The sequence below is a fragment of the Sprattus sprattus genome, assembly GCF_963457725.1.
Source record: "Sprattus sprattus genome assembly, chromosome: 19".
Taxonomy (NCBI): Eukaryota; Metazoa; Chordata; class Actinopteri; order Clupeiformes; family Clupeidae; genus Sprattus; species Sprattus sprattus.
Genome location: NC_137917.1, coordinates 10,110,867 through 10,122,248, shown reverse-complemented (window position 1 = coordinate 10,122,248; position 11,382 = coordinate 10,110,867). Strand labels below are relative to the sequence as shown.

At 43.6% G+C, this 11,382-nt stretch overlaps 1 protein-coding gene across 2 annotated transcripts; it reads left to right on the top strand.

Annotated features, from left to right (window-relative positions):
* Positions 1 to 2,067: 2,067 nt before the first annotated feature.
* Positions 2,068 to 11,081, top strand: herpud2 (HERPUD family member 2). Of its 2 annotated transcripts, none has more exons than XM_080857763.1 (9): positions 2,068 to 2,159; positions 2,786 to 3,207; positions 3,478 to 3,555; positions 4,564 to 4,674; positions 4,901 to 5,052; positions 7,193 to 7,285; positions 7,524 to 7,877; positions 8,294 to 8,393; positions 9,184 to 11,081. In XM_080857763.1, the coding sequence occupies exons 2-9, from the start codon at positions 3,061 to 3,063 to the stop codon at positions 9,358 to 9,360; spliced, it is 1,212 nt and encodes a 403-aa protein (XP_080713889.1). In that variant the 5' UTR covers positions 2,068 to 2,159; positions 2,786 to 3,060; the 3' UTR covers positions 9,361 to 11,081. The 2 variants fall into 2 exon arrangements, with proteins under 2 accessions (XP_080713889.1, XP_080713888.1); XM_080857762.1 differs by having other exon boundaries at positions 7,193 to 7,312.
* The last annotated feature ends 301 nt before the right edge of the window (positions 11,082 to 11,382 follow it).

Below are 11,382 nucleotides of genomic sequence, written 5' to 3'. Positions count from 1 at the left end.
CCTTTTCCCTGATGGGAGTAACAGGAACAGATGATGGGCAGGATGAGAAGGGTCTGTGAGGATGCGTTTAGAGCGCTGCAGGCAACGGGAGGAGGAGATGGACAAGATGTCGGGCAGCTCTACTCCAATGATCCTTCCCGCTGTTTTAATCAGCCTCTGGATGGCTGCCTGCTCCGCCTTTGTACAGCTGTAGGACCATACATTCAGGCAGTATGTAAGCACACTCTCTATAGCGCAGCGGTAGAAATTGTACAGCAGCCTCTGAGGAAGGTGTTCTTTCCTCAACTTCCGGAGGTAAAAGAGGCGTTGCTGGGCCTTCCCTAAAACGGAAGCTGTGTTTTTGACCCAGGACAACTCCTCCGTCAGTGTCAGACCCAGAAACTTTAGAGAGGTGACACGCTCAACCTCTTCACCGTTGATGTAGAGTGGGAGATGGTGATTATGCTGGCAAGACTTCCGGAAGTCAATGATCATCTCTTTTGTTTTCTTAATGTTGAGACTGAGGTTGTGCTCAGAACACCAGACTGCCAGGTTTCCCACTTCTTGCCTGTAGGCAGCCTCATCGTTGTTGGAGATGAGGCCAAGCACTGTTGTATCATCTGCAAATTTGAAGATGTAGTTGGATGGGCAGGAGGGAGCACAGTCATGGGTGTGGAGGGTGTATAAAAGTGGGCTGAGCACGCAACCTTGTGGGGCGCCAGTGCTGATGGTCAGATTTGAAGAGTGATGCTTCCCCAGTTGTACACTCTGTGTGCGTTTGGTCAGGAAGTCCAATACCCAGTTACACAGTGTAGCATTGAGGTTTAAGTCCTGAAGTTTGGAGATGAGTTTGCCTGGAAGAATTGTATTGAATGCAGAACTGTAATCTATAAAGAGAATACGGATGTAAGTGTTCTTTAACTCCAGGTGCTCCAGTGCAGTGTTAAGCAGCAGGGCTACTGCATCCTCTGTAGATCTGTTCGCTTTGTAGGCAAATTGGTGTTGGTACAATCAGTTATGCAATAAAGTATTGATGATCGAAATCTTCCTTGGTTTGGTGGTAATGACGTAATATACAAAAATTCTTCGCTTTGTGAAAAATTACAAGTTTGCTATTTAAATTAGCTTCCTCAGTCTGAGCAAAAAGCTGGTCCACTGCACATTCAATTGTTGGTTTACAAAATGTACAAGACCATTCTGTGGAGACATCTGTGCGTTGTTGGCAGAGATTACGTCTAATCCTGCATTTAACTGGTATTGTCATGACACAGGCCACCAGACATTTATCCTATGGTATATGTGCTTTCTGTCTTTTATGGTTAATGTGTTTTATATGGGTGATTTCAACCATGTGAGGAAGATTTAATGCACAGCATGTGTATCTTAATATTTTTTTTTATAAAATGGTTGTCATGACCACTGTAATTCTAGAGTTTTGCAGCTTGAATTTATTATGATGCTATTATTGGCTGGTCTCTTTGAATTTCTTTATTTCCTGGATGTTGTTCAAGGTAAACATATTCACAAAGCTCCAGACATGTTTCTACAACTCTAATTGTAGGGCAAGATGCTTACAAGCCCTTTTGGGGAGTAGTTTGAAGGAAGTAAATAAATACTATTAGTTGTATAATACAGTAAGTAACAGTTATCTCAATACAATTAATTAATTTCTCCAAAGGACCATAATACATTCAGTGTCTCTTTAGAAAATGACAGGCTGTATAAAGGACCCAAATCTTTTGAAAAGGGTTATAAAAACATAGTTTGGGCATTTACACATGTTTATGAAATCAACCATTTGTAGCCGCAGATACAATGTAGGCTAAGCTAAATGGATTCTAAGCATAATTTGAAAACCATGTATTTCAGCAATTCTTATTTAAGTCTGCGTATGAATAAATCTTTGTGACAAAACAGAATGTGATGCTCAGTTGTTGACAAAAAACAAAAGTATTGGTAGCTATGAAAATCTTTGAATAAACCTAATTCTGCTCTAAAATCCTGATCCAGAGGCCATCTGCTGCCACCTGGTGGACCTTCACTCACCTTACCGTATGGGAGATAAATAATGATGTAATTTCCGGTGATACGCCCGTCTCCATTTTACAAGATAACAAGTAGGGTGTTATGGATCCGCACCAAGAACAGAGGGCTTAAAACTGCATGAGCATCTAAGTGAGGTGCGTATGAGCTCTGGTACCTTATTAGATGAGCTTGATCTCTATCACATAGTTCTATGTGCCTGAATGCAAACTCCGGTTTTGTGCTTTCTTTGAATTCCGTTTCGCCTAGCGTTGGCTATAGCTTTCTCTAGCATGCTAGCGATAACTACCTGACCTCTTTCATGCGACTTTGGTACGTACTGTAGAGAATACACGTAGATTGAGGTATTTTTGTACTTATATGTGTTATTTCGGTGTTCCTTGTCAGTACAGTTATTTGCTGTAGACGTATTTAGCTAGTAACGTAACCCTAGGCTAGAGCTAGCTTCTTGACATAAACATGGTTGTGTGTGGCTATGTTGTTGTGTTGTTATGACAGCTGTCAAGTTAACACTACGCGACAGGTGCGTTGTAATCGTGTCATGTCTCTCAGCCGTTTGTGGGTCAGGCACTCTGGTGTCTCCATGTCTGTGTTTTGACCTGTGTTGTTGCCATGAGCCACGAAAGTTCAGGCATTTCAAGAATTTGGGGAAGACAGTCAGCCGATTAAGGGTTAGCCTACGCCTACTAACTACGTGTCCTTCATGTTTTAAAACATGTACAAACATAGACATCTACTGATCAGTGTTCTGAATGTTCCCCAGATTGTCTTCAGTTAAAGTGGGCCGCCTCCTTCTTGGCTGAAAGATCTTTTTTGGACACATGTCACCCTACATCTCGAATAAAATGCCACAATAAGGATTTGGTGGCTATCTTTGTCAGTTGTCGGACCGAAGGTGACCATGACAAAGATCTAAGGACAGTCTTTGGAGGTCTCTCTTCTTTCAAAGGACTCAAAGAATTTGGAGCGCCATCCCCCACCCCCACCCCCACCTCCATTCATGAAAACCAGCAAAGGAGTAGACCACTAGCATGAAACATGGACCAAGGTGCAGTTGACAGTCCTGTCACCCTTGTCATCAAGGCCCCCAACCAGAAGTACGATGATCAGACCATAAACTGTTTCCTGAACTGGACTGTGGAGAAGTTGAAAAAACACATCTCAAACGTGTACCCCAGCAAGCCGGTGAGTCTGCATGCAGTTAGGCAGGATTGTCTCTTGAGATGGTCTTTGCTTTTAAAACAGTAGGGTTTTCAAACATGACGTGGACATTCCTCTTCTTCGATTTGGAATATTTGATTTGTACAGGCACAGACATGCATAGGAATATGAATCTTCCGTGAGCTATGAGTCTTTAAAATGGGACTGTGTCGTAATGCCTTTTCAGTGCCCTCTGTGCAACTGACAGCAATCACTAAATTACTAGATGAGGATGAGTTTCTGTTTGTGTTGCAGTCATCAAAGGATCAAAGGCTGGTCTACTCAGGACGGCTTCTCCAAGATCACCTACACTTGAGAGATGTCCTGAGAAAGGTGTGTGTGTGTGTGTGTGTGTGTGTGTGTGTGTGTGTGTGTGTGTGTGTGTGTGTGTGTGTGTGTGTGTGTGTGTGTGTGTGTGTGTGTGTGTGTGTATACGTGTGCTGGATTCTTGTGAGGTTGGCCTAAATGTTGCTGGGGTTGTTGATCTTTTTGTATGCCACTGAGTTCCAGTCTGTTCTTTCTCTGCTGGCTGTGCGTTGTTCGCTGTATTGTCCCCGTCATCCGTCCACAATGCGAAGAGAGCAACAATAAAAAGCATCTAATCTCTGGCCTGCCAGCCCCGTTTCATTACAGCTGTTAAAAATAACCCATTAGAAGGCCAAAGGCTCCCCTCTGAGATTTCTGCAGTACCTTAAGCTTCAGTACTGCCTGGACTAAATTACATGCATCATTAAGTGTATGATACTGTATCATTTAAGCTAAATGAGCCTTGATTTATTCAATAGATCCTACAGACCAACAAGTCCTATTTAGAATAGCTTGACTTAGTAGTGTAATGTTTTTTAAATGCTCTTACTTGGGGATGAGGATTATCTGAGTCTGAAGTCTTTGTTCCATTGCTTATCTAATGGTGCATTGCAAGACCACATGCTCACATCCAAAGGGATGCAAGCTCAGATAAAATGTAGCCATACACTTGCGCTAAGAGATTTAGAGAATCCCTTTACATTTGTGCGGAAGTGTTTTTAGCTGTGTTGTATCACCAACTTCAAGAGTTTAATTATTTTCAAATACTCAATTTGACCTGTGTGATTGCATAGTTACAGTTATTAAATAAGTTAACAGACACATTAACAACATGACAAGTCATGTTTTACCTCGCAACTGGAATCGGTCATATATACCTTACTGAAGTGTAAACAGTGTCATATACAATATCTTACCAATACGTTGCTTTGTGTAAAAGGATATGCCGAAATGAATAAATATATATATGTATATATATATTTGTGTGGAGACATAAACGCTTGGCTTAAATGTAGACGTCTGTGTCTGCCGCAGCAAGATGAGTATCACATGGTCCACCTGGTGTGTGCCACTCAAAGTCCCCCGGAGTCCCCCTCCACCCACAGCAGTGGCAGTACCCCTGAGGCGCCGGAGGCCAGCCCTGTGGTGAGTCTGCTGGAGAAGGGCCTGGGGTCGCCCTTCATGTGGGGTTCATGTTGAGGTTGAGATATCTTTACTGTCTATTTACACTGAAGTTTTCTGAGTCTGTGAAGTGGTTGTGCCTGTGGTCCATGTAATGATGTGGTGCTTGTAGGAACAGGCAAACAGTACATACATTTAGTCACCAGATCTCCCTGCCTTATTTTTGAGTGACGTTTTTCTCATCCTTCAGAACTTTGACAGTTCCAGCTCCTCCTCTTCAGCCAGCTCACCCAATCAGGATGGCCCATCCACCTCCACCGCAGGAAGTTCTGATGGCTTGAGGCATCGGGGCCCCTCCCACACCCATGCAGTCAACCCCGCTCCCCCTGGCATCATGCAAGAGTCAGTATATCAACCAACAGGTTCACTTGTGGCAGACCTGCGTCCATAGGTCATGACCTTTGGGGATAGGTAGAGGAGTCATTCAGCAATTAGAATGTTGCTGTGTTTTTTTGTGAATTCTGTGAAACCTGGTCATCATTAGTAAGCCCAACTGATTAAAAACAACATTCATTTGCTTAGCCACATTAGTGTAGTAGCCTAGTCTATTATGTGACAGACGTGTTAGTGTAGTAGCCTAGTCCAGGGGTCTTCAACGTTTTTCAGGCCAGGGACCCCCAAACTGATGGCGAGATGAGCAGGGACCCCCTTCTATATAAATTCTATAAAATTTAGTTTGAAATGTACAGGGTGGCCGTGCCACTGCCATTTACAAACATACATCTTGCATACAACTCTGAGCTAACAATTAATAACAACTTATTAAAATAATTTGCAGATATATGTTTTAATTTCATCATACATAAAGAAAGGACAGTGAATCCTCAAACATCTTTCGATGGCATACATCCTCCAACATTAGTGAGATGTATCTTCTTTTCAATGACTCCTGACTGACACGATCCAACGGATGACGGAGGAGGAGTCTGGCGCATGGGGTTGTGTTGACAACAGAGACGTTATAGTGAGATTGACAGGTCAACAAACCAATCACACCGCTAGCAAGTTGTTAACCTTGTAGGTAGTAGCATGCTAACATTAGATAGGGGGCTCATACACCTAGCAAATCCTCTCAGACTTATTTTTCAGTTACAATTAAGGTTTTTTGACCTTGTACAGTGTCTATTTCTCTGTGATTAAAAAAAAATCTAAGCAAAAAACTGTCAAACTACCAATTTATAGGTACAAACAAGACCAGCTACGGAGTTTGGTCCGCCATCTTTTATTTTTGATCTTAGCGCTCTTTAGACTTGAGCATAAACGCGATATGATTGGCTAGTGCCTGTGCTGTCGTAGTTGCATGAAAGTTGCTGTAAGTGAACCGCTGCCCAGCTTGAGAGAGCTCCTGTGGGTAGCTGAATGTGTGCATTGGACTGAAAGATAACATCTTCATGATCAATTTATACGTTCGCTACAATATGTTGGATTTATGTTAATGTTAATTTAAAGGGAATAAATACAATTCTGATTCGGAAAACATTTAAATTTGTGGGGGGAACATTTTTTTTTTTTTAGAAATATTTAAAAAAAATTGTCTAATCAACCAAAGATATCGCGACCCCCCTGCAGTACCATCTGCGGACCCCCTGGGGGTCGCGGACCCCCTGTTGAAGACCTATGGCCTAGTCTATTATATTATAGACGTGTTAGTGTAGTATTCTAGTCTATTATATGACAGACGTGTTAGTGTAGTAGCCTAGTCTATTATATGACAGACGTGTTAGTGTAGTAGCCTAGTCTATTATATGACAGACGTGTAAGTGTAGTAGCCTAGTCTATTATATTACAGACGTGTTAGTGTAGTAGCCTATTCTATTATATGACAGACGTGTTAGTGTAGTAGCCTAGTCTATTATATTACAGACGTGTAAGTGTAGTAGCCTAGTCTATTATATATGACAGATGTGTTAGTGTGGTAACCTAGTCTATTATATGACAGACTACATGTTTGAGCAATCCTTGAGAAATCCATCCACAACTCACAATTACTGCACGTTTTATCAAAGCCCTTCCAAACAATTGATTTCTGCTTTTTCCATCCTTCCTCTTGTTCACCAAGGGCTCTAGCTGAAAACTGGATGCGTGTGAGAGCTAGTGTAATTCTTGAGATCCTCGGAGGGTTTTTTTAGTTGGTGTAGGCAATGATTTTACGGAATGAGACAAGTTCAGAACTGAAACGCTTTACTTCTCCAGCGCCGTCCAAAACACAAAGCAGTCATCAACTCTTCTCTGCTGTCAGCTCCCTCCAAAACCTGCTTCCTCTCAACTCCAAACAAAGCAGTATGAGAAATGTAGTCACGACTAACTGTACAATATTTAGAAATGGAGCCATTTTCAGTTCACACAAGCATGTTAATGTAGAAAACCGAGAATGATTGAGCTGCTTGATTACTCTATAACTGGAATATTCAAGTGCTCTGTGCAACCCTTAGTTGTAAGTATAAATATGAATGTGTGTGTGTGTGTGTTGTGTTCTCTACAGGCCAGCTGGATTCCAGCTCCCCATGCAAGCTGGGGCTGCGCTACCTGCTCACCCGATGTACATGCCTATGCAGATGTTGTGGTGGCAACAGATGTATGCCCGTCACTACTATATGCAGTAGTATGTGCCTTTTTTACCATGCAAGGAATCATTCAACCTCTCTCTCACAACCGTTGTTAACCTGTTCTTAAAGATAGTCTCTTTTTAAAAATGTTCCATCCTGTTAAGTTTGTCTTTTTGTGTTTCTGGTCCTGTTTCTCATATGCCCCATCTTCTGTCACTTATTTCTCTCTCCCGCCTGCTCTGCTCCACCTCTCTCCCTCCCTCTCAGTCAGGCGGCGTTGGCAGCCTCTCAGGCCCCCATCACTGCCCCGTCCCCCTCCCCCAGTGCCAGTGTCTCCCCACCTCAGCCCCCCCAGGCCAACGACCCCCCGGCTGCAGCCCCGCTGGGCCCCCACCACGCCCCCAACCCCGCCGCTGCTGCCCCCGAGGACCGGCCCGCCAACCCCAACGTCCAGATGAACGCCCAAGGCGGGGCGGTGCTTAACGATGACGAGCTGAATCGGGATTGGCTGGACTGGATGTACACTGTGTCGCGCGCAGCCATCCTGCTTAGTATCGTCTACTTCTACTCGTCGTTTGGCCGCTTCGTCATGGTGATCGGGGCCATGCTGCTGGTTTACCTGTGAGTTTGGCCCTTGGTGGGTTTTTTTAGGGGGCATTTTGATTACTGTGGCTAAAGTGTTGTAGAGATGTACTCCTCTCTGTATCTGTTTCTGTCTCTCCCCTCTCTCTCTCTCTCTCTCTCTCTCTCTCTCTCTCTGGCTCTCCCTCTGTCACTTGCTCGCTTGTTCTCTCTCTCTCTCTCTCTCTCTTGCTCGATCTCATTTGTTTGCTTGCTCTCTTTCTCGCTCTTACTCTCTCAGTCTCTCTCTCTGGCTCTCACTGGCTCATTTGCTCTTCTTCTCTCTCTCTCTCTCTCTCTCTCTCTCTCTCTCTCTCCCTCACAGTTATGCGTGTCTCTTATATGTGTGTGTCTCTCTCTCTTGGCTGTGTGTGTGTGTGTGTGTGTGTGTTTGTGTGTGTGTTGTGCTCCTGCAGGCACCAGGCAGGATGGTTCCCCTTCCGTCCGGAACAGAATCCCGGAGCAGGAGAGGCACCCCAGGAGGAGGGCGACCGCCACAACGATATGCAGGAGATGGTAACCACACACACACACACACACACACACACAAACATGCGCACAGACACACACACACACACACACACACAGCACACATACAGATCAAACCTCACCTACCCATACACACACACACACACACACACACACACACACACACACACACACACACACATCTCACAGATGCTCATGTACATCAGTGTTTCTCACCCTCCAGTCCATTGGGGGGCAGGGTTGAGCATGCTGCCCCTCCCCATAGAGTCAAGTGTGACTTGAATTCATTACACTATTAAACACTAACAAGTAACTAGAAGGGCACTCTGAGAGTGCAGACCTCTGCCCAGGCCAAATGCCTTGTCTCGCAACGTTAAAAAAAGTGATAAATAATTTGTGGAGCCACTCCAAAACATAATGGGTTCCTCCTTGGCCCATGCTACACCCCTCCATCCAGTTTCATGAAAATCAGCCCTTTAGTTTTTCATAATTCTGCTGACAAGCGGACAGACGAAAACGTAACTCCTTGGCGGAGTTAACAATTGTACATAAAACATATTGTGTACTTTATCTTCATCTTCTTCAAGAGTGTTTATCAACAGTGTATTTATTTCTATGTGTGTTTGATTTCCCTTGGCAATGAAGTATTTTGTGTTATTCTGTTTTTGCTGTCATGTCTGTTCTGTGTGCTTGTGTGTGTGTGTGTGTGTGTGTGTGTGTGTGTGTGTGTGTGTGGTGCATCCACCTGACTCCGGGCCTGTGAGTCTTTTCTACAGTCCTTTGACAGTGTTCTATCCCTCTCACTCTCCTCTTGCAGGAGCGCCTGATGGATGACGGTGTTGACGAGGAGGACGGCGAGAGCGGAGAAGAAGGCCAGGAGGACGGTGCCAACGCTGGGCCGCCTTACCCCGGCTTCCTGGCAGCAACCTGGTCCTTCATCAGTACCTTCTTCACCTCACTCATCCCCGAAGGCCCCCCCCACGGTGCCAACTAGGTGTGTGTGTGTGTGTGTGTGTGTGTGTGTGTGTGTGTGTGTGTGTGTGTGTGTGTGTGTGTGTGTGTGTGTGTGTGTGTGTGTGTGTGTGTGTGTGGGTGGGATGGGTGAGGCACAGAGGCTTGAGCCGTGTACAGCGAACAGTGAAAGCGGGAAGCAAAACAAACCAAGCTAATAATAAAGGAAAGAGGAGCCACCACTGAGAGTCATGGTTGTGCCATGTGTGGGCAGGTCATAAATGCTGCTTTTATGTGTCAGTACACATCCCCTCTGCATTCGTTACTAAGCCTGCACTTCACTATGAATTTTAATTCTGCTTTTATTTTTATTTTTGTTTTGATCATGTAAGAAGATACTTTTCAGTGGACTGGCAATGTCTGTGTCTTCCATATTTTTCACCTGTTTGATAAAAAAGTTTCTCAAAAGAAGACGAACAGACGCACACTGACACATGCAAGCAAATAGGAGAACTTATATATATATATATATATATATATATAAAATAAGGTTATGTATTGCATATTTAAACATATGGATCTCGGTACAAGAAGGCGATGCTTTTTTGAATAATAAAAAAAAAATGGAATTTCAGAAGCTCTCAATGTATTTCTTCATCTATCGTTAGGCATATTCAGTCAGAAAGTCAAAAACCGGTCACTAGGTGGCACCACTCGTCCTAGTTTAATCAGTACAGCGCTTTTCAGTCAATTCCTTGGCAGTTATGCTTTCATGGAGTAGTCCATTGATATCATTTTTGTAGTAATTTTGTTGACAAGAGTGGCTAACCGACACGTATATTTTGTCTCCATTCAGCATCATGCAGGGCTTTCCCTGCCAAAACATGTAACGTAAATCTGAAATACTTTAACTGTCTTTACTCAGCCCCTCGTCCCATTTTAGCAGATGTCATAATAACAGTAGTGGCATTTCACCTTGGATGCCAATAGCAACAGCCTCTTGCACACACTTTGGAATCGGGAAAATTACGTTTTTTTTTTTGTTTTAAGTCAAATTAAAACGTTCAACAAAACAGCGGTCACGCTTTCTGTAAAGATTGTGCAGACCGATACCATGCTCACTCCTTAACTTGGTGATAGAGACGAGGAGGTGGAGAAGACGGCAGTGCACTCCGGCGTCCTCAGAAACCTCTAATCGAATGAAGATGGATTCTGTTTAGTTCATTGCAGCAACGCGATTAATTATGCATGACGGAGACTTTATTGGGACCTCATTTTGCTTGGGCCCTGCTTAAGTCTCTGGGCAAATCAAGTTACTCTCCTTTAGTTTAGAGCTGAGGTACCTTTATCAGAGGTAAAGATTTTCAATTAATGTCCTCTTGTTCTTTCTTTTCTTCTCTTCTCCCAAAAACTCATCATCATAATTAACTTTAGTAGCCTTCATGTGGTGTCGTCTGTTGGCTGAGATGGTTGTAGTGGCCTATGTCTGCACTAGTGCGAGTGCCTTTTCTGGAGGGATTCTTTAAGGATTATTTTGTATCACATTTGCCTATGGCTGTGAATGTAACACTGTATGAAAAAATATGTTCTACTGTTGTATGACAGCAATTGTAAAGGATGATTGGAAGTGTTTCACTGTAACCATGGGATACGCTGATCTCCAAAGAGACTGCCATAGGTTTGTTTATCAACGGAAGGGATGAAAGTTTGATATTCACTTGTTCTCGGGCCCTGCCGCCACACAATAAACAACCACGATCCAAACCGCTGCCTCTGACATAGTGATGCACGCCTGCTGTCTCCTCTAGACGTTTAAACTGCCACCAGACAAAAAAAAGAGATGCAAAATTGATGGAAATGACATTAGATTAATCTAGCACTACTCACTGTGTAAATTAGGCTGTTATTCCCTCAAATGGACTCTGGCGAACTGTACTTTTCAATCTATTTAGCCATACCTCACCGCCCCTAGACTGCCCTTCCCCTATCCCTTTAGGCTAATTCAATCAGAGTCGCAGTGGATGTTATTTATTTGTTTATTTATTTATTTTCTAAGGATGTAACC